At 50.2% G+C, this 23,102-nt stretch overlaps 1 protein-coding gene across 1 annotated transcript; it reads right to left on the bottom strand.

The window, feature by feature from the left end:
- Positions 1 to 363: 363 nt before the first annotated feature.
- On the bottom strand, positions 364 to 10,179 carry NXNL2 (nucleoredoxin like 2). Its single transcript, XM_010371207.2, has 2 exons — positions 9,573 to 10,179; positions 364 to 950 (listed from the first exon to the last, which is right to left on the bottom strand). The coding sequence occupies exons 1-2, from the start codon at positions 9,872 to 9,874 to the stop codon at positions 782 to 784; spliced, it is 471 nt and encodes a 156-aa protein (XP_010369509.2). The 5' UTR covers positions 9,875 to 10,179; the 3' UTR covers positions 364 to 781.
- Between the last annotated feature and the right edge of the window lie 12,923 nt (positions 10,180 to 23,102).

Below are 23,102 nucleotides of genomic sequence, written 5' to 3'. Positions count from 1 at the left end.
ACAGGGGAGGCTGGAACAGTAATCTGAACCACTGACGGTTTTCCCACTATTAACAACGATTGTAAATGGGCTTTTTGTTTACTTCGATGGATTATTAACTTTTAGGTAACACTGAGGTTTGATCCTGAAGATGTGAAAACACACCCTTGAAAATTTCATTGCTTTCTAGGATATTGCAATGCTGTTACAAATAAGTGTGAAGAAAACAAAGAGAAGAAGAAAATTCCAAGATGACACATAATTAAAAACTACCACCTGGGACAAATAAAACATATTTAAGCATGGTATTTGTCAAGAGACTCCTTTTCTTCCTACTGGCACTTGGACTGGAATGAGAAAGAAGGCAATAGGCTTGTTTATTAGAGTATACAGTTTGCAAATTTTATTAAGATAGTTGTGAAAGCATATCATTAAAATAAACAGATCACCAGAAAATGTTATCAATAAATAGATTATTTTACCTGAAGAGACTTGTACAAATAAATGTCTTGCATAGATTTTCAACAGCTCAGGATGAACATATGAGAATCCTTCCTTAAGTACAGGTGGATAAAGGTATGCAAAGAATAACAAAAACAACTATAATACAAACAGGCTGCATGATCAAAATAGGGAGTGCATTATTTCCTGAGCAATAGTTGCTTTTGAACACAGCTTAGTGCTTCTGTTCTGAAATACAATATCACACCAACAGAGGAAGGAACCCAGCATACTCCTCTTTGCCCCAGTGTCTGTGCTGGAAAAGCAGCATCCGTCCTGGCCCTCTGAGGTCCCTCCCACTTCAACCGCAGAAATTCTGGAAGATATCGGCCGCCTCTACCCAGTCCTGGAAGCAGGCGAGCCCCCGCTCCCGGATCTGCTTCCGCCCTTTGTTGGTGATGACCTCCCCATTTTGTTTCACAATCACAAGCTTGGGGATGGCTGTGACGTTGTACCTCTTCCTCAGCTCACTGCAGGAGAGAAGAGTGGTACCGAAGTTAGCACTTCCACATGCACATCTGAAGGGACAGGCCCCCTCCCTCCAACCTGAGGTACAGCCAACTTCGAGGAAGCCACCGGGTGCCCCACCCCGCCTGCTCCTGCTTTCCCTCCTGCTGGGGTGGGGGCTCCTTTCTTCTTGGTGCTACTATTTCTTTTTTTTCTTTTTTTGAGACGGAGTTTCGCTCTTGTTGCCCAGGCTAGAGTGCAATGGTGTGATCTCGGCTCACTGCAACCTCCACCTCCCACATTCAAGCGGTTCTCCTGACTCAGCCTCCCAAGTAGCTGGGCTTACAGGCGTGTGCCACCACGTCCAGCTAATTTTTTGTATTTTTAGTAGAGACGCGGTTTCACCATGTTGGTCAGGCTGGTCTCGAACTCCGGGCCTCAGGTGATCTGCCTGCCTTGGCCTCCCAAAGTGCTGGGATTACAGGCATGAGCCACCGCGCCCAGCCTTGGTGCTACCATTTCTAACCCAGTTCCACCCCAGAGAGCTGCCTGCAGCAGTGAACTCTCCATATCTGTGCTACCCAATCCAGCGGCCACCGGCCACATATGGCTGGGAGAGCTCAGAATGTGGCTAGTGTGCCTGAGGAACTGAAGTTTTCATTTTTAATTTTAATTAACTTTTAATTTAAATTTAAATTGTCACAAGTGGCTAGTGGCTACCAGATTGGATAGTGCAGGTCTGAACCCACAAATAAACCCAGTAACTTTTTATGTCCTCTACATCTCAAGGGGTTGAAAAATATCAGGTACATATAATGGTAAAAGTTAAAATTCCAGCCAGGTGTGGTGGCTCACACCTGTAATTCCAGCACTTCAGGAGACTGAGGTGGGAGGATGGCTTAAGCCCAAGAGTTCAAGACTAGCCTGGGCAACATAGTGAGACCTTGTCTCTACAAAAGTTAAAAAATTAGCTGGGCGTGGTGGCACGCACCTATAGTCCCAGCCACTCGAAAGGCTGAGGTGGGAGGCTCACCTGAGCACAGGTCAAGGCTGCAGTGAGCCGTGTTAGTGCCTCTACATTCCAGTCTGGGCGACAGACCCCATTTCTAGCAACAACAACAAAAAAGTTAAAATTCCATGAGTTCTAAATACATCTAGAACCTCATTTGACTTTCTACTCCACAAATTCAATGATGCACCAATTGCCATTATAATGATGAGAGGTTTCTTAGCTTCATTTTACATCATTTACATTTACGGTATCTATAATCTGATGAGTGGTCTTTTTGCAAAACTATTTGTATTCATTTAAGGAAAGGAGCATCTGCCTTCTTGGTTTTGCAGTTCTTGGAATCTTCATTGGGATTACTCCCTCAAGACAGGGCAGCCGAGTGCAATCCCTTTCCTGTTTACCACGGCCAGGTCACGAGGGCCTCACGGGGACAGTAATCGGATTTCCTTGATCTGTCACCCTCAGGATTGGGAACCTGAGTGGAAGGAAAAACCCATCTGAGACTCTCCTATTAGCAAATCTCCCCTCTGACATGTCCATCAAGCTCTTCCTGCCACTTTCTGGCATCCAGATCAAAAACACACCATCACTCAAGCAGGAAAAAATACAGTGTCCTCTATGCTCAACAGAGACAGAATATGCTGTTTCCAAATATCTATGAAGCAGTGACAACATCAATCATGTTCTCAGTCACAAAGGAAGTCTTAATGAATTTCAAGTGGTCAGTAACATACAGATCACTTAATGAGACCAAAAGTAATGGAACTGGAAACCAATAAGAAATCATTTTTGGCGCCAGGCGCGGTGGCTCAAGCCTGTAATCCCAGCACTTTGGGAGGCCGAGGTGGGCGGATCATGAGGTCAGGAGTTCGAGACCAGCCTGGCCAGCACGGTGAAACCCTGTCTCTACTAAAAATACAAAAATTAGCCTCCATGGTGGCATGCACTTGTGGTCCCAGCTACTGGGGAAGCTGAGGCCGGAGAATTGCTTGAACCTGGCAGGCGGAAGTTGCAGTGAGCCAAGATCACGCCACTGCACTCCAGCCTGGGTGACAGAGTGAGACTCCATCTCAAAAATAAAAATTTAAAAAAAAAAAGATTTTTTTGGTTGTTTTTGTTTTTGTTTTTTGAGATGGAGTCTCATGCTGTCACCCAGACTGGAGCACAGTGGCATGATCTCAGCTCAGTGCAAGCTCCACCTCCCAGGTTCACACCATTCTCCTGCTTCAGCCTCCCAAGTAGCTGGGACTACAGGCGCCTGCCACCAAGCCCAGCTAATTTTTTTGTAATTTTTTAGTAGAGATGGGGTTTCACCGTGTTAGCCAGGATGGTCTCAATCTCCTGACCTTGTGATCCGCCTGCCTCGGCCTCCCAAAGTTCTGGGATTACAGGCCTGAGCCACCACACCCAGCCAAAAAGAAATCATTTTTAAGAATGAGTTTTAAAACTAACTATATGTTATATGGGAAACAGCAATGCAGATGACAAAATATTTAAAACAGAACAATATGGAATATACTACAAATCCCAAGCTGTAAACACCATTAAACACACTTAGGAAGCTGTAGCCTTAAACACGCTTATCCAAAACTTGTATATGGATGACTTATGGATCTAATTCAGGAAACCAGAAAAATAAGGATGGCACAAACACAGGGAAAGTAGAAAGAAGGCAGAATAAGATTGAGAACAAAAATTACTGAAATAATTTTTGTTGGACCAACAAAAACCAACATGGGGTGAGCAATAAAACCCAATCTGGTTCTTAGGAAACACTAAAATGTGAAACAAATGTCTACCGAGCCTAGCCACAGCGGCTCACACCTGTAATCCCAACACTTTGGGAGGTCAAGGTGAGAGCGTCACTTGAGCCCAAGAGTTCAAGACATACCTGGGCGACATGACAAGATCCTGTCTCCACAAAATAAAAAAAAAGTTAACCAAGTGTGGTTGTGCCCACCTGTAGTCCCAGCTACTCAGGAAGCTGAGGCAGGAGGATTGCTTAAACCCAGGAGTTCAAGGTTGCAGGGAGCTGTGATCGCACCACTGCACTCCAGCCTGGATGATGGTGCAAGACCCTATCTCTAAAAAAAAATCTACTGAGATTGAGCAAGGAAAAAGAGAGAAGACACAAGAATATAAAAAATCAGGCCAGCCTGGTCATTACACAGGCCCAGTGTGGACTGAACCTTCTTGAGGGGACACTGGTGGGAGGGTTGTGGCCTTTCTGGGGATGCATGACCCCTGCCAGGAAAGGCCTATTCCCCAAAGAACCAGTGGACACAGCCCCCACCCTGGCAGCTCCGGACCTCCTTCCTGTGGTGTCCAGTGACTCACCTGGGGAGGGAAAGGAAAGATGGGAAAAAATAAACATGTAAACTATTCTCTAAAACCTATCATGAGTAGTGAAAAAAAGACACAGCAGAGACCACTCAGTCAAAACTGTATTTGCAGAACTGAGAAAGTCACGTCTCAAACACAGAGCAGATGTGAATTCAGGTCAAACTGCAGGTTTAGGAGACACCAGCTCCTTCATGAACAGCCATGAGTGCTCACAACAGGGGAGGCTCATGTGGAACTCGGCTGGATGGAGCCTGCACAGGTCAGTGAACAACAGCAGTGGTCATGAAAGATGTGGCAGAGATGTCCCTCTCTAGCACCTTAAGAATCCTGCCCAACACCTAAATTTTTTTAGAGTCTCGCTCTTTCGCCCAGGCTGGAGTGCAGTGGCACAATCTCGGCTGACTGCAAGCTACGCCTCCCAGGTTCAAGTTTTTTGTATTTTTAATAGAGACAGCATTTCACCGTGTTAGCCAGGATCGTTTCAATCTCCTGATCTCATGATCCGCCCGCCTCAGCCTCCCAAAGTGCCGGGATTACAGGCATGAGCCACCACACCTGGCTGCACAACACCTAAAATTTAAAATGCCTAAGCAATTAGCTTTTCCCAAAGGCATAAAACAAAAATGTGTGGCCAGGTGCAGTGGCCCACACCTGTAATCCTAGCAATTTGGGAGGCCAAGATGGGTGGATCACCTGAGGTCAGGAGTTCCGAGGTCAGCCTGGTCAACATGGTGAAACCCTGTGTCTACTAAATGTACAAAAATGAGCCGAGTGTGGTGGGAGGCGCCTGTAGTCCCAGCTACTTGGGAACCTGAGGCAGGAGAATCCCTTGAACCCGGGAGGTGGAGGTTGCAGTGAGCCGAGACTATGCCACTGCACTCCAGCCTGGGCAACAAAAGTGAAACTCCATCTCAGAAAAAAAAAAAAAGGAAAGAAAAAGAAAAAAGTGAAGAAAAGAGAAACAACCAAGTAGCTCTTTGCATAAAGACTACAGCAAAATGGCCAGCAGCCTGATTTAAGCTCTTTATCCTGCAGTTTTGGCAAATGGGTTATTTCAGCATCTGTACTTTGGGCAGTGGGACAGGGCAGGGCCGTACACGTCACTTCCAGAAGGGAAAGTAGACTGTCCGGCTGGGGCCAGACCAGGTGGGACTCGGTCATCCCAGGAACCTGGAACCTCCTCCCCAAGGTCATGAGGACTCCTTGGAGGGCTGCTGCAGGTGGGTCGTGAAGGGGTTGGGATGCCAGCAGCAGCAGCAGTATCTCACCTACAAATTCCTGAGCACCCCTAGGTTCCACAGCGTCTGCACTCCTGACAGATTCCCAACTGACACGGGTCCATGCACCAGCCTTTGACCAGCACTGTCAGGAACAATGTGGGGCAGCAACACCAACATCACCCGGAAACTCATCAGAAATGCAGTCTCCCCACCCCTGACGCTGGGGCAGTGCCCGAGATCCGGTGGTTTATGCTTGCTCAAGTTGGCCAGCCCCGCGGCTGTCTTCCAGGGCTTTCTGTATTCCCTGCACCAACTGGGAGGAGGTAGGAGAGAGCGAGCTGAGAGGAGGCTGGGCACGGTGCCCCTGACAGCACGGGAGGTACAGGCCTATGGTTTGCTGTGCTCAGCATCTGTGACCCTCCTTGGGAAACCATATCTCCTTCATTTTCTGGCATGAACTAGCTGTGTGTCATGGGCAAGCTAGTTAACCTCCTGCACCTCGGGTTCCTCATCTGCACCACGGGAATAACAGAACCCACCTCCTGGAGTTGCTGTGAGGATTAAATAAATAGCTTGATGAAGAATGAGGCTTGGCACATAATAAGTACTTAATAAATGCTAGCTGTTCTTACTGCGTGGGAAAGACCCACCTCCAGTTCCACCTGTCCAGTTCCACCTGGGCCGACTGCGCAGTCAGCATATCTATCTGGTGGCCCCTGGTTACACTTCCTAGTACAGAAATGGGGAACTAGCCGAATCAGAATCAGCGAGGCTTGGTGCAGCACCTGGCTGTGTGCTAGGAAAGAGGAAGGTACGGGAATGTGCAGTCTGAGACACAGCAACCATTCTGCCAGCGTGAGGAGAAGCAGGATTTGCCAGGCAGCCACTGCCTGTAGCCTGAGCAAGGGGCAGACATTGCAGAAGACGAGCCACAAAGCATCATCCTCAGTGGCCTCCAACTTTCCCTTGAAACCATCTTCTGGCTGATGGGTGTTTCATTAAAGCCAGCCCATAACCTTTACTGTTTAAGCTCTTTGAGTTGTTCTCGTTGTTGTTTTAATCACTTGCAACATTAAATCAAGCTCTGACACAGTCAGGGGGATGTGGAGCAGGCTGGGCTTTGAGGAATGAGGGAGGCTTGAGGTAGTCATTTCACTGATATTCCAAGAGACACTCAGTACCAGTCCTCAAATCCCCAGGCTGGCAGCCTCTGCCTGGGGACAAACGTAACCTTGGAGCTGCCATGAGAGGCAAAGAACCACACTTTTTCCCTAATGTCATCTCAATCCCCTCTGGGCCCTGAGCTGTGTCCACAGAGAAAATAACTTGTTTCTGGAGGAGAGACTGTTGTCATGGTAATAACTTAGGACTTCAAGCATTTGGGGAAAATCCAAGAGCCCGGTTCTTCCTTGTCCTCAGTGCTGCTGCAACCAACGTTGGTCCCTGACTTCAACTAACACAGCCACATCCTTGTGGCTGGCATAAACCACACTTCTGGGTTGCCATAGCAACTCCTGACTCTAGTCTCTGCTACCTCAGCCAGGAGAAGGCTGTGGCCAAGCAAATCTCTCTGCAGAACTGTCTTTTGCTCACTCGCTCTAACCACTCACCAAACACACTCCCTGGGGATGCCAGGCACCGAACCATGTCTGGCTCCGTCCTGTGGGCAGCGGAAACTCAGGAAACCCCTGGAGAGTTGGAGCAAGAGCCAATCAGATGGGAACACCAAGGCCCTGCAGACCTCTTAGGGGACTATTCTAAAGCTCCAGAACCTGAGTGAAGGAAACAGCAATGAGTAGAAAGACAGAGAAGGATCTGGAAGCCGCAAAATCAGTGGATTCAGTGGCTGTGTTGAGACCAGAGGGCCCAGGAAGCAGTGGGAACAGGAGCTGGAGAGGGTCAAGGGATGGAAAGGCAGAGTCAGGAATTGTTGGCACAAGCACTGATTCTTCCCCCACTGAGCCATTCCCTACCCGAGAAATGAAGCCCTTTTTTTCAGCCAGTTTTTCCTTTTCCATCAGATCTAAACTTGTCGGCCTGGAAGTTGAGGCACACTGCACCACCAGCCATGGCCAGGAGGCAGTGTTAAGAGCCTGAGCAGGCAGGAGGAAGGGACAGCCTGCTCCAGTGCTCTTTGGGGTCCACTGATGTTCTGGAGGCCAAGTAGGGACGAGAGCTGTTATGAGACAATCATTATAATAAAATCATATAAAATCACCATTGATCATGTCTTTCGTGAACAGCAGCATGTAATGGGAATTCCTGCTGGTGAATCTAGAACGTGTTACTTTATTCTTGGACAAATAATGAGTTTTACTCATAAACCCAGTAATGCAGGGAAGAAAGGGCAGGATGGAACCTCATCCTGAAACATGCCTCCAGGGCGTGCTGGCATGTGTCACCGCAGCTGTCCCCACATTAAGGCTTGGCACCTCCTCCTAGCCCACCTGCACTGGGACACTTAGACAGGGAACTGCTAGCCCCGGCCACACACCCGCATCTCTACTTTCAGGGACGTTAGTAAACAGTTGCCTCTCTGGGGGCTGAAGGCAGGCGTCACTGCTGTGTTGAGTGTATGGTGCAGGGTACACTGAAAAGCTGAGATCTACACAGCTTAGGGGACAAGGTGAGGGCTCCAGGCCTCCTCTCCCTGCAGGTGCATCTGCCTCCAGCCACGCCAAGAGTAACTCCCAAGGGCGCCATTCTGTGATCTCTCTGGAAGCAGCCATTTTTCTTCTCCTCCCTTGACTCAGGTGATTTACCAGGAATTCAGTGGAAGGAGGGTGATGAGCTCAGGCCTCTGAGGAAAGGAAGCACGAGGCCCTGTGACCCTGTACCTGCCAAGTGGAGCTCCCATAATACCAACCACCTGGGCCCCACCTCGCCACAGCACCAGCCACAAAGTATTGTATTTCTGCACACATTAGCAACTTCCCAAAATGCCCCTGAAGCCTTTGTGCATTTTTTTTTGTGCTTCTTGGCGGTCGCTATTTCCATTTTCCTCATGATCTGATTCCACAAATCCAGGATAGGATAAGCAGAATTTAGGGCATAGCCCCAACAATTCCCACAGAATATTCCACTTCCTAGCTTACACATGACAACAACAGGGTTAAGGAAGTTCAGTGTGGAAAGGGGTAGGGACAAACAGCTAAGTTTACAAAAGGAAAACTCCCTCCCAGGCCAATCAGGCTGAGAAGATTGGAGCACACTGCTGACCCAGGTCAGGCAGCTCACTGCCTCCAGCTGGAGCTCACAGGCTTGACCAGAGCATCAGAAACAGAAGAGTGGTGTGCATGGACCAGGCCTGCTTTAAACCTAAGTCTGGACTCTTACACCATAGGAGACCACAGGAGACCCACCCCAAAAGCAGAACAATCAATCCCCGTATGCCCCTCTCTGCCAATCCCTACCGGCTCCTTTCCAACAGCTAGAGTAATAAAGTTTATAGGAATGAGTTTTATGCCTCTCTAGTGATGAAATTCCGTCAGCGTCGGTAAAAATGAAACCGCAAAGGTGGCCAGCACCTGAGTTCCTGCCAGCCGTGGAGTCCCCGTTCCTCCCTCCCAGCACACCAACCACGGCCTGCACTGTGGGTGCCTGTCACAGAGCTGATGTCCTCGCAGGTCATCCCTTATCCCTGCATCCAGACACCGGCCCCGTGCTTCCTGCCCACTAACTGGGAGGATGAGGCAGCGGCGCCCAGGGCCGGCGGCTCCCGGAGCCGAGCCACGAACCCACAGCATCAACACCACTGGGAGCTCCTTCGCAATGCAGATTCCCGGAGCTCCAGACCCTAAGCACAAATGGGCCCACGTCCAAGCTCCACGAGCCCCGTGGGGGTGCCGATGCCCTGGGTTTTCGAATCTGGTCTGCACCCTCCCTGGTCTCCAAGGGAGGCTGAAACTGAGACTGAGTGTGATTTACCCGAGTCCGGACGTGAACCAAGAGACGGGGAGGTGATGGGGGAGGGGGACGTCATAAAGAGCTCCCCAGTGCAGAGTGGGAGGCCTGGGGGAAGATGGGGGCGACGCGCCCGGAGGCCCCCGCCCCCCAGGACCCCCACTCACTGCCGGTAGGGGTCATGGAAGGGCAGCGCCAGCCAGGTGCCATGCAGCTCGCGCATGAAGTTCAGCATCTCCTGGGAGCTGTCGTCGGCTGACACGAAGACTACTTCGAAAGGCGCGGGCCGCCGCGCCTCGGCCACCAGCGCCGTGTAGAAGTCGCAGAGCAGCTGCGTGAAGTCGCGGCTCGGCCCGCACCGGGCCGCCGCGAAGTACAGTGCCACCACCTTGTTCTGTAGCGCCGCCTCGGCCTCCACCGCCGCGCCCTTACGGGTCAACAGGTGCCGCCCGCCCAGAATGTCAACCATGGCGCGGACGCGCAGCCACCTGAGGCCCGAGGACACCTGCAGGAGGATGATCACCTGCGGGAAGGAGGCGGCGAGCGCCGCGGTGCCCCGCCACTGTCCGCACCGACGGGCGCTGGACTTCTCAAGACCTGCCCGAGATGCGCCCACACCTCGGGCCGGCCTCGCCTGTGGCTGGGGCAAGAGTGTCAGCGCTGACAATGAGACACTCAGACACCGGAGACGCCAGATGCCTGGGCGACAGCGTGGCACCCGCCTCTGGCAGCCGAAACAGCCGGGCAACCTCAAGCCCTCAGGCCTCCGCACCCTCCCTCCACTGCGCCACGCACACATCCCGTACGCTCCACCCACTGCTCCCCGCCCACATCCCACACCTTCCCCCACTGCGCCTCGCCCGCACCCCCACACTTTCCCCCCACTGCGCCCTGCCCACATCCCTACACTCTCCACCCGCTGCGCCCCGCCCACATCTCCGCACCCTCCCCCATTGAGCCCTGCCCGCATCCACACTGCGCCCGGCCCCCATTCCTGCGCTTTCCACCCACTGCGCCCCGCCCACATCTCCGCACCCTCCCCCACCGGACCCCACCCACATCCCCGCACTCTCCTCTAGCTGCGCCTCGCCCACATCCCCACACTCACTCCTCACTGAGCCCCGCCTACACCCCCGCTCCCTCCCCCCACTGCGCCCCGCCCACACTCCCGCGCCCTCCCCCTAACTGTGCCCCGCCGACATCCCGCGCCCCCGCCCCCATTCCGACTGCACCCCGCCCACATTCCCGCGCCCTCTCCCACTGGTTGCCCAGCCCACAGCCCGCACTCTCCCTCCACTGAGCCCCGCCCACATTCCGCACCCTCCCCTCACTGCGCCCCGCCCACACTCCCGCACTCTCGCTCCACTACGCGCCCCCCACACACATCCCGCGCCCCCGCCCCCATCCCCACTGCGCCCCGCCCACACTCCGCGCCCTCTCGCCCCGGGCTCTCCCTTAGTGGGCACTCTTCCCAGTGCGTCTACACTTTCTCCGGACGCAGCGCCCCGCCCTCCATCCCGCCCCTCGTCCCGCCCCACCTACTGCCTCTTGCGCCTCACCCACACCGTGCTCTTCCTCCTCCTTCACTTCCTCCCACTCCTCGCGCTCCCCTTCAGCGCCCCACACCACCCTTCCCCAGAAACCCTGCGTGGCTCTCCTTCCCTCCTGGACTGTCTTCCAGTCTCGCGCTCCCTGCCCGGCCCCGCTGCAAGTGTCCCGCAGCCGTCACCCCAGGGCATTTGAATCCTGCCTTGGAGCTCTTGCCGCGACCCAGCCCCCTGGAAGGGGCATGGGGAGGATGGGACGATGAGGAAGGGGAAGGGTAATTGGGCTTGGAGCGGACTTGGGCGGGGCGGTAGGGAACCTGAGCTCCGTTGGTTCAGGGTGTTTGTCCCTGACCTCCTGTGTCCTGGCCGGGAGGGTTCGTGAAGTTCAGGAAGAATTTGGGAGCAGTCCTTACAGAATGTTTTATTTGGAGAACCAAGAGTATTAATTTTTTGGCGAGCACTGTTGTAGGCCCTGGGAATTCAGCAGTGAGAAAAATAGTTGCAACTCCCTGCCAAGCCCGGGCTAGAAGGAGGCAAGCGAGCGAGGCACTCGCATGGGGGCAAAATGTAAGGGCGCGACAAAAAACTCAGTAATCAGGGCAAATAATGTTTTAATACAATATCTTAAAAAGTCAAAATGAATGCAAAGCAAAGTTTATAATGAACAAAATATCAAAAACTTAAGACAGTGAAGGAAACCAAAATATACCATCCTAAAATATGCCGCTTTGGTATATTGATTATTTTGAGCGAGAGGCACTTGAAAAACAGCAAATGCAGAGAGACCTTCTCCCCTTACCTGTCTAAAGACGGAGCCTCCAAAAGAAACTGTCATGAATTCCCGAATCCCGGGAGGATGGACTCTTGTCACAGCAGAAGTCCACACCACACCTAGACAAACTGTCACAAACTCATAAAGACCTATTCATCTTTCCTAAAAGTCGGTTACTCTCCCCTAAGTGGCCTACATCAGCTTCCGGTTCTCCTATTCACTGGTTTGGGGGGTTTTCAACTATTTTCCTGCAATGCCCCTGTGCAGGTGATATTAAAGATTAATAAATGTGTATTCCCGTTCCCCCGTTCAACTGCCCTTTGGCAGTTAATTTCATAGAGCCAGCTATGGAACTAGGGAAGATAGAGAGAAGGTCTTTGCTCTACTAAGACGAGATGGATCCCCCACTGACTTTGCACTCCCGTCACGCTCACCGACCCCTGAGTCCTGCCCCTGTGCCTGCCTAGAGCTTACGTTCTAATGGGCACAAAAAATAAATAAGGAAGATATTTTGCAGGTGCTATGCCAAAAGAAGAGCCATGAGGAGGGGCGCAGGTTTTTGTTTTGTTTTATTTTGGTTTGGTTTTGTTGGTTGGTTGAGGCGGAGGCTCTTGTTGCCCAGGCTGGAGTGCAATGGCTCGATCTTGGCTCACTGCAACCTCCGCCTCCCGGGTTCAAGCAGTTCTCCCGCCTCAGCTTCCTGAGTAGCTGGGATTACTGGCGCGTGCCACCACGCCCAGCTAATTTTTGTATTTTTAGTAGAGACGGGGTTTCACCATGTTGGCCAGGCTGGTCTCAAACTCGTGACTTCAGGAGATCCACCCACCTCTGCCTCCCAAAGTGCTGGGATTACAGGCTTGAGCCACCGAGGGGCGCAGTTTTAATCTAGCTGTGAGAGGAGTCGGGGAAGGTGAGATTTGAGATTCCTGAGGACACGCCTACGGGCGCGGGCTCCCCCTCGTCTCGCCGTTAAATGAACGGAAATTGGCGGACGCCGTTGCCTGCAGGCACAGCCCGTCGGCTCGGTTGCGTAAATGTACTTAGCAGCCAAAGCTGAGTGGAAGCCTTGCGGGAGGATTGATTGGCGCTCTTAGGTGAAGCAGGCTGTCAGAGCCCGGATTCACTGTCCTCTGGGGAAAATGGATAGACAAATCGGAGGAAAAAATTGAGAGGAACGGTGAGCAGTATAAATCTTGCATGAGGAGGTCCCTGACTTAGGTTAAAACTCAGAGATAAGAGGAATGAAATGCAGCTAAGCTCTCAAAATCATCCAGACTATTTTGTTTTGTCGTTTTATCCTTGAACACACAATAAGCCAAAGTAGACAGCATTCCTAATTAGCTGACGGTGCCACCCTCCCGAGAAAATCAACAGTCATTCGCGTTAATCCTGCCTGCGCTGGGGAACTACCCAACCTCCATGCAGGAATGGATCACACTTCCTGCTGCCAATGTCGGGGCAGGGCGGCTTCCTAGGCACGCAGCCCCTCAGAAGCACGCGGCCCTGCACTCACTTGGGGCTCAGTGTTCTGCGGTTGCAGTCTTTGTTGCTTTGTTTTTTGTTTAGAAACTGAATCTCACTCTGTTACCCAGGCTGGAGTATAGTAGTGGGATCATAGCTCACTGCAGCTTCAAACTCCTGGGCTCCAGGGATCCTCCCACCTCAGCCTCCTCAGTAGCTAGGACTATAGCCACAAGCCACTATGCAAAGCTAATTTTTAAAAAAATCTTTGTGGAGATGGCGGTCTCCCTTTGTTGCCCAGTCTGGTGATTTTTTTTTTTTTTTAATGGTGTGTCGGTCTGTGGCCCAGGCTGGAGTGCAATGGCATGATCTCAGCTCACTGCAACCTCCGCCTCCTGGGTTGAAGCTATTCTTCTGCCTCAGCCTCCTGAGTAGCTGGAACTACAGGTGTGTGCCACCATGCCTGCCTAATTTTTTTATTTTTAGTAGAGATGGGGTTTCACCATATTGACCAAGCTGGTCTCGAACTCCTGACCTCATGATCCACCCGCCTCAGCCTCCCAAAGTGCTGGGATTACAGCGTGAGCCACTGCACCTGGCTGAAATTCTTAATTTATCTTTGAATTTGTGTGGTATATGAGAGGTCTTGGACAGTGGCACATATGAGTGTTTGGACCCTAGCTCATGTGTGCTCCCACCTGCCACTGCCTCCCTACCTCCCCAAGACAGATTCTTCTCCTCCTCCTCCTCCTCCTCCTCCTTCTTCTTCTTCTTCCTCTTCCTCTTCTTCTTCTTCTTCTTCTTTTCTCCTCCTCCTCCTCCTCCTCCTTCTGAGAAGGAGTCCCACTCTGTCACCCAGGCTGGAGTGCAGTGCCTGATCTCAGCTCACTGCAACCTCCACTTCCCGAGTTCAAGCAATTTTCCCTGCCTCAGCATCCCAAGTAGGTGGGACTACAGGTGCCCGCCACCACGCCCAACTAATTTTTGTATTTTTAGTAGAGACAGGGTTTCACTATGTTGGCCAGGCTGGTCTTGAACTCCTGACCTCAGGTAATCTGCCCACCTCAGCCTCCCAAAGTGCTGGGATTAAAGGAGTGAGCCACTGTGCCCACCCCAAGACAGGTTCTTGACTGCTCAATCCTCCCCCTCCCTTTGGTGTCCTGGGCCACACCTGGGCTCCCCATCTCCACCTCCACCCAGGAACCGCTAGTGTCCTCTATGGTCAGTGGGGTCCCGGGTGCTGGGGGGAAGACTGACGTTCGATGCCTTTGCCCCACAAGGTCTCTGGGTGGGTACGACATAGGAATAGCTGGTGGCCTGCATGCCCACCAGGTCACTGGGCAGGGCCCCCAGACAAGGGTGAAAGTTGACATTCACCCTGTGCCCAAAAAATTGTGACATTCAATGGTCAATAAAAGACCATGCTAGAAAGAGAGAAGCGTTTGCATGTTAGTGCCTTTGCTGGCACCTTCCTTTCCTGGAAGGAAGGGGCACTGCATTTCCATTGCTGGAGAGAGCAGCCCACTCAGTGTTAAAGGAGAAACCAAACTCTGTAAACTATTTGAAAGAGGTTTATTCTGAGCTAGTATGAGTGACCACGGCCCAGGGAAAGACATAAACTGAGAAAGCCTGAGTCAGTGGTCCCAGTGCAGTTAGATCGCAACTCTGTCTTACACATTTCAGGGAAGTGGAAGTTATGAAAAAGTCATAAATCAGTACATGAAGATTAGACATTGATTTGGCCCAAAAAGGCAGAATAGCTTAAAGTGGGGGCTTACTGGTCACAGGTTGCTCCAGAGTCTTCAATTTGCAATTGGTTAAAAGAGTAAAACTTTGTCCAAAAATTTTGAGTCAGCAGAAAGGAATGTTTTCAGTTAAGATAAGGAAGACTGTTAACCAAACCACTGGGTCAGAGTGACCCGTGGGGTGTATGACTTAATCCTTGCCTGACATGGACTTAGGTCCTATTTATCATTTGGTACCATATTGTCACATAGAGTTTGTTTTGTCTTATGATCTCTATTTTAACATTTATGCTGGTCAGTTCTGCCTAAACTCCAAAAGGGAGGGCATGTAACAAGGCATGAGTCCAACCTCCCTTCCCACTGTGGCCAGGAATTTGGTTTTTAACTTTTTTCTGGGATCCTCTTGGCCAACAGGGGGTCTGTTCAGTGAGTAGAGGGTTAGGATTTTATATTTAGTTTATATCAGGGACCTGGGTGAAGCGAGTAAGCCCTCCAGGGAGATGTGATCATGGGGGGAACAGAGTCAGCCACCCCCATCCCAGATTCTCCTTGGACTGCCTGCTCTGAGCGGCTGTGTGTAAACAGCAAGGAAGAGGCGTCTTCCTCAGATGTGTGCACCAGAGACTCCAGAATAGCTCAGCCTGGCTCACTCAGCTCCACCTGTAAAGGGCATTCTCAAGGGTCATTGCTGACTCTTCCGGGGCAACCAGTCTTCAAATGGACTTTTGCAAACCCCTTCCTATTGCAGAAAGCCTGCATCATTTGCCTCCAAATGCTATCCCCCTGACCTCTCCCTGGGGAGGGAGTGGGCTGCAGGGGCCACAGGATGCAGCATGAAGCCCTGCATTCTCCCACCGCTGCTGGAGCCAAGTTCTCCTTCATGTTTCCCGCTGCACGACACACACAGGAACACTCCCAAATGCAGTCCTGGAAACAAGATTAGGTGGCCCCTACTTTGCTAGCTGAGATATGCAAAGTCACTTTCATACCAAACCTCCTTCCGGGGCATCTAAAGGTGACATGAGTGTGGGCATCTGTAAGCAGCTTTACTTGCCTCGGACAACCACAGGGAAACTGGGCAGCCAGTCCCACTCCAGATGCTGGCCCGAGAGACCCCAGTGAAGGCTCCCTCAGGCCTGTCCTCCCTCCCTGAGCCCTTCTCCCCACCCCACTGCCCCTGATTTAAGGGTAATCTTTTCTGCATTTCCTCCCGAGAGCATGATAATAACTCACTGCTCGGCCAACTTCAGACAGGCTCCTCCACCACTCTTTTCAACTAGGCCTCGTCCTTGGACCCCGTGCTCAGCCTGCCTGAGCCAGTCTTAACAAAGAATCCTGTAAAGTCCTTCTCTCCCCTTGGTATCCAATCACCCCGGTCTGCCTGCAGCAAGCGTCCTGTTAAGTTAGTTTAGCAAGATACCCCCTACCGTCAAGGTCCCCTCTATTTTCCATCTGCCAGCCCCCCACCTCCACCCTGATCCTCGGCTGTAAATCCCCACTTGTCCTTGTGTTGGGAACTGTGCTTGGCGCTTTCCTTTTGCAGTAGTACTGAACAGAGTCTTTTTGCCTTGGATAGTATTCAGTTCTCTTTCTCATTAACAGTTATGAAGGGCTGTGACACCTTGCTTGGCTTTTAGCCTTGACATAGACTGAAAGGCAGAGGCTTCCAGAGATCATGCTGGATGGCTGGGCAGATGGCGTCTTCAGAGACTCTCCAGGGAGGTATGGCTCTGCCTTTCTACTCAGCATGCAAGCCCCCCGGACTTCTGAAGAGGGGTATTTCTCCTTAGAGAAAGTCTCCCTGAATGTGGGTATTTCATAAGTTCTTGGACCAGTTCCGCTCTTCTTGCTTTTTGTTGACATACATTGAATCGCTTCTCCCTGGCAAAAGAGCAGCATGTGAAGAAAATGTGATCCTTGGTGGTTTGACGTGAAATTGACTTTTTCTTCTAGCAACACTTATGAATATTCAAATACAATTATGGAAAAAAATTTTTGCACTGATCAGCGTGACAAACAAATTAGACATCCCAGTGTGCAAACATAACTTTCTGAATTTCCTGGTTTTAAATATTCCAGTGGCCAGGATACCCTATCCAGAGGAAGCAGGACCGTCTCAGCTGACCAGGGCCCTTGCCTGCTAATAGAATCATGCATACCTTGTTTCTTCATGAGGCTGCTTGGCCAGGTTCCAATCCACCAGGAGTTCATCTTGTATCATAGTTGATGGATCCCGTGTCTCATTTCTAAGTTGGAGCATCACTTTGCAGCTCCCAACCAGGGCCAGCCACGTAATTTGAAAGGCTCGGTGCAAAATGAAAATGCAGAGCCCCTTGTTCAAAAAGCAGGAAAAGAATGGGCCAGCAAAGGAACTAAAATACACAAAGGCTTTTCCCTTTCTTCCATGGTCTCTCTTTTGACCGATCATGGTGTTTTTATTTGCTACTGAATATCATGTTTTCTTGGGACAGGGTGTCAACTTTCACACTTGCCCAGGGGCCCTGCCGAGTGACATGGTGGGTACACAGCCCACCAGCTGCTTGCATGGCCATGCCCACCCTGAGATGCCACAGGTAGTGCAGTAAAAGCATCTGATGTCAACCCCACACCCCACCACACATACACACTCAGGCTCCCACTGACCATGGAGGGCACCAGTGGTTGCTGTGTGAGGGTGGGGATGGGGAGGCCATGTGGGGCCCAGGACACCAAAGGGAGGGAGATGAGCAGTCAAGAATGTGCCTGGGGGAGGTAGCGAATCAGCAGCAGATGGGAGCACACATGAGACAGGCTCCAAGTGCTCACATATGCTCCACTGTGCAATGAGGCCTCACTCATACCACACAAATTCAAAGATAAAATAATTAAGAATTTTTTTTTTTTTTTTTTGGAGACAGAGTCTCACTCTGTCACCTAGGCTGGAGTGCAGTGGCACAATCTTGGCTCACTGCAACCTCCACCTTCCAGGTTCAAGTGATTCTCCTGCCTCAGCCTCCCAAACAGCTGGGACTACAGGCACCCACCAACATGCCTGGCTAATTTTTTGTATTTTTAGTAGAGACGGGGTTTCTCCATGCTGGCCAGGCTGGTCTCGAACTCCTGACCTCAAGTGATCTGTCCCCCTTGGCCTCCTAAAGTGCTGGGATTACAGGCATGAGCCACCATGCCCGGCCTGATAAAATAATTAAGAATTTCAAGACAGCAACCACAGAGCACTGAGCTCCAAGGGAAGGGCTCTGTGCCTCCACGGGGCTGCATGGCCATGAAGCCACCCTGCTCCAGCATTGGCAGCAGGAAATACAGTCCATTCCTGGATGGAGGTTGGGTTAGTTCCTCAGGGCTGCTGTAACAAAGACAACCTGGGTAGCTCCAAACAACAGCAATGGGCTGTCTCATAGCTCTGGAGGCCAGAAATCTGAAATCAGGGTGGCGCAGGGCCGTGCTCCCTCTGAAACCTAAGGGAATCCTTGCTTGCCTCTTCCTGGCTTCTGATGGCTGTCGCAATCTTTGGAGTTCCTTGGCTTGTGGCTGTGTCACTCCAATCCTAGATCTTCACCAGTCTCCTTTTTATAAGGACACAGTCACAATGGGTCCCTCCAGTGTGACCTAACTTTAACTATTACATCTGCAAGGATCCTGTTTCCAAATAAGGTCACATTTTGAGGTCCTGAGAGTTAGGACTTCAGAAGGGTTCATCTTTTGGGGGGATGTAATCCAACCCATAATAGAGGTGTGGAGGAAGGAGAGTTTCTTCAAGGGGCAGGACTGGGAAAGAGTTTGTAAGGAGGCTGGACCTTGAAAGAGGTGGCAAGAGCGGAGCCAGAGCGGATTGGGAGAGGGAAGAGTGAGCTTCTCTGTTTGGCTACTGTGAACGTGGTGTTTGGGAGGTAGAGAGGACAGTGGGAAGGTGGCTTGTGGCCAGGGTGGCCCTGGATGCCTGATATAACAACAATATATATATTGTATAATAACAATGATGGTGTTTATTGAGTGCCAGGTCCCCTTTTAGGCACTTTACCTATTTTATGTTAATTTGTTAAATCCTCAAAAAATTCCTGTGAGGTATTTCAGAAACAAAATAATATATGTAACTCCTCACTCTGAAAAAAGAAACTATGATATCAGAAATGTGGACTTTGGTTTTATTAAAAATGAGAAACAGGCTAGGCACAATGGCTTACGCCTGTAATCCTAGCACTTTGGGAGGCTGAGGCAAGAGGATTGCTTGAGGCCAGGAGTTCGAGACCACCCTGGGCAACATACTGAGTGAGACTCCTCTCTACAAAAAATAAACCTAAAACTTAGCTGGGCTTAATGGGACATGTCTGTGGTCCAAGCTACTCAGGAGGATGAGGTAAGAGGATCACTTGAGCCCAGGAGGTCCAGGCTGCAGTGAGCTGTGATCACACCACTGCATTCCAGCCTGGAGAAGAACAGAATGGAATTTTGGCACAGAGCAAGACCCTGTATCAAAAAATATATAAATAATAATGAATAAAAATATAAATATAAAAATGAGAAACCATGAAGTCCAAAAGCAGTCTGCTTGTTCAGACGCTGTAGCTTTCCATGGCTAATCCTGCCTGCCACCCTCCACAGAAGCAGGACAACACAACACGTCCTTTCCAAGCCTTCCCCAGGCCTGGCCAGTGGGAGGATATAAAGCTCTTCCTGAATGATGTACTTCTTTCTGATACAAGAGGAATAAGAAGAATCCCCTGCCTCGTGCTGCCCCCTCTTCATGACTTTGAATCTGAATGAGGACATGATGTCTGGAGCTCCTGCAGCAATCTTAGCACTGTGGGAAAAAAAAAAGACCAAAAGAATTTCAGAGACATCTGCCTAAACTTCTGATATTGTTGTATCTACAAATCCAAACAAGTAATGATCTATCCCCGCACAGCTCACCAAAAAAATACATCCCAACTGTAGACAGTTCTCAAAGCATGTTCTGCAGAACTCCAGGTGATGACGCAAGACCCATGGAGGTGGTTTGCAAGGTCAAAACTTTTCTTTTTTGTTTTGTTTTGTTTTGTTTTGTTTTGTTTTGTTTGTTTGAGATGGAGTTTTCACTTGTGTCACCCAGGCTGGAGTACAATGGTGTGCGATCTCGGCTCACTGCAACCTCTGCCTCACGGGTTCAAGCAATTTCCTGCCTCAGCCTCCCTAGTAGCTGGGACTACAGGCACCCGCCACCACGCCCAGCTAATTTTTGCATTTTTAGTAGAGATGGGGTTTCACCTTGCTGGCCAGGCTGGTCTCGAACTTCTGACTTTAGGTGATCCACGCCTCGGCCTTTCAAAGTGCTGGGATTACAGGCATCAGCCACCACTTATTATACAGAAAAACTGTTTTCTTAATAACACAAAGATGATATTTGTCTTATTCGCTGTGCTGACATTTGCCCTGATGATGCCAAAGTAATGATGGATAAACTGCTGTCAGGACCTGAATCAAGCCAGTGGCACCAAACTATACTCAGTAGTCACTGTATGCTTCTCTGCCAGATACACAATAAAAAATAAGCCAGTTTCACTTAAGAATGTTCACAGTGATGCTCAAGAGTTACTCATTTTATGACATCTCAAACCCTGAGTACAAATCTTTTTAATATTCTGTGGGACAAAATGGGGAGTTTGCAGAAGGCACTTTTGCATACCAAAGTATGTGGGTGTTCTTGAGGAAATGCAGTTGTGTGATTGTTTTAGTTACCAGCTGAACTAGCCACTTTTTCATGGAATATCATTTCTTCTTGAAAGAACAATTGAGGCTGGGTGCAGTGGCTCACACCTGTAATCCCAGCACTTTTGGGAGCCCAAGGCAGGCAGATCACTTGAGGTCAGGAGTTTGAGACTAGCCTGACCAATATCGTTGACACCCCATCTCTACCAAAAAATACAAAAATTAGCTGGGTGTGGTGTTGGGTACCTGTAATCCCAGCTACTCAGGAGTCTGAGGTGAGAGAATCACTTGAACCCAGGAGGTGGAGGTTGCAGTGAGCTGAGATCATGCCACTGCACTACAGCCTGGGTGACTGAGTGACACCTTGTCTCAAAAAAAAAAAAACAAAAAACAAAAAAGGAACAAATGACAGATGAACTATGGATATTTAGACATAGGTATGTGACAGACATTTTCTTAGACATGAATAATTTGAACCTGTCCATTTAAATGAATCAACTGACACCCTTTGTTGCCAGTGATACCATTCAATATTTCAAGCAAAAATTAGGATTTTGAAAAGCTTCTACCCAGCACCAAGAGCTTGACAGCTTCCCAATACTTATAGACTTCTCGTGACAGACTGGTGGTGGCATTAACAAATGTGATTTATGTTTTATGTTATATGAACTAGGTCAACATTTGAAGTTCTGGCCGGGCACAATGGATCACACCTATAATCCCAGCACTTTGGGAGGCCGAGGTGGGTGGATCACCTGAGGTCAGAAATTCAAGTTCAGGATTTCAGCCTGACCAACACAGTGAAACTCCATCTCTAGTGAAAATACAAAAATTAGCCCCCACGCCCTGTAATGCCCCCCCACGCCGCCATGCCCCCTCACACCCCTCCCACATGGAGCCTTCATGTCCACTTTGACCAGGTGTTGTCCTCCTCTCCCCAGATGGTTCAGCATCCACCAACGGACCCAGTGATTCTTGTCTTTTTATTTCAAGATAGCTATAACCTAAATAGGACCAGGAGGATGGCTCAGTGCAGAACAGAGCAAAAACTGCAACTTACCTAGAGCAGCTGAGCGTTGAGAATCTCTCGCTGACTCTCCTGCTCTTTCGGGGTTTTTCTCTACATAGCTATAAGGGCCCCTATCGACCCCAGGCCCTCTCTAAGTCATGCCATATGGTGCAGTTACTCAGTGAGGATTTCCTGTGTGTATCCTTCAGCTTTCCTTCCCATCCAAGAGAACAGAGCCCTCCCTACCCGCCAGCAAGCCCTGTCCAACCCTTTCCTAGCAATTCTGCTTGGCCTCAGGGCCAGAGAGCTGTCCTCCTCCCAATAATTTGCAAATCTGTCTTCAAACCTTCCTCTGGAAGCTTCACAAAAGTCAGCTACTATCACTGGAGTTAAACAGAGCTTCAGAAATCATTTTAAGAAATGTGAACCCAGTGAGCCAATAAATGCTCACATTCATTCCCTTGTGCATTTCCCCACAAATCTTTATGGGTGGTGCCCTCCTGTAGTACCAGCTGGCCAAGATGGAAAGCAAGAAGTCAGAGAGTACCTGCCCCCAGGTAGCTCCCACCTAGAGAGGTGACAGTTGTACAATATCAACACACTGTGGCAAGATCTGCAAGAGGGTGGCTGTCACTGGCTGCAGACACCTGACCCCACTGTCAAGTTCTAGGGCTGGGCACACTGTTGCCCAGGAAGCAGGAGCTGGTCAAACCCCTATGGGGATTTCCTAGGAGATAAACCCCACGGCCCAGGCAGGGCACAACAGAACAGACTGTATGGGGGAAAGAGGTTCAGCTGACAGGACTCTTGATAACACAAGGAAGGGTGGAAATGAAGAGGGAACAAGCCATGACTGTCTGCTCTGCAAACGTAACTTGTCACATTAAAATCACCCACTCTCTGCCCAGGCGCGGTGGCTCACGCCTGTAATCCCGGCACTTCAGAAGGCCGAGGTGGGTGGATCACAAGGTCAAGAGATCAAGACCATCCTGGCCAACATGGTGAAACCCCGTCTCTACTAAAAATACAAAAATTAGCTGGGCGTGGTAGCACACACCTGCAATCCCAGCTACTTGGGAGGCTGAGGCAGAAGAATCACTTGAACCAGGAGGCAGAGGTTGCAGTGAGCCAAGATCATACCACTGCACTCCAGCCTGGCGACCGAGCAAGACTCAGTCTCAAAAAAATAAATAAAAAGAGAAAACCTACCAGGGCACCTGAAAGATGCTTTGCTATGACATAGAACACATTTCTATAGCTTGTATTTGTAAAAATGCGTTTACCAGGTGCCCAGGGCTTTTGATTTTGGTGTTCTGTTTTGTTCTGCTTTTCCAGCATTTTTCCAGCAGCATCTACAGACAACATTTCCAACAGTCACCATCACTTCATCACACTCCCCAAAACTAACCACACGAGCTACTGCTAATTATGACAGCAGCAAGCCCCCTAGCACGAAGTCCTTTTCGTTTCAGAACAAAACC

This window comes from Rhinopithecus roxellana, chromosome 16, assembly GCF_007565055.1.
Source record: "Rhinopithecus roxellana isolate Shanxi Qingling chromosome 16, ASM756505v1, whole genome shotgun sequence".
NCBI lineage: Eukaryota > Metazoa > Chordata > Mammalia > Primates > Cercopithecidae > Rhinopithecus > Rhinopithecus roxellana.
The sequence above is the reverse complement of the archived record's forward strand: the minus strand, read 5'-3'. Positions and strand labels throughout refer to the sequence as shown.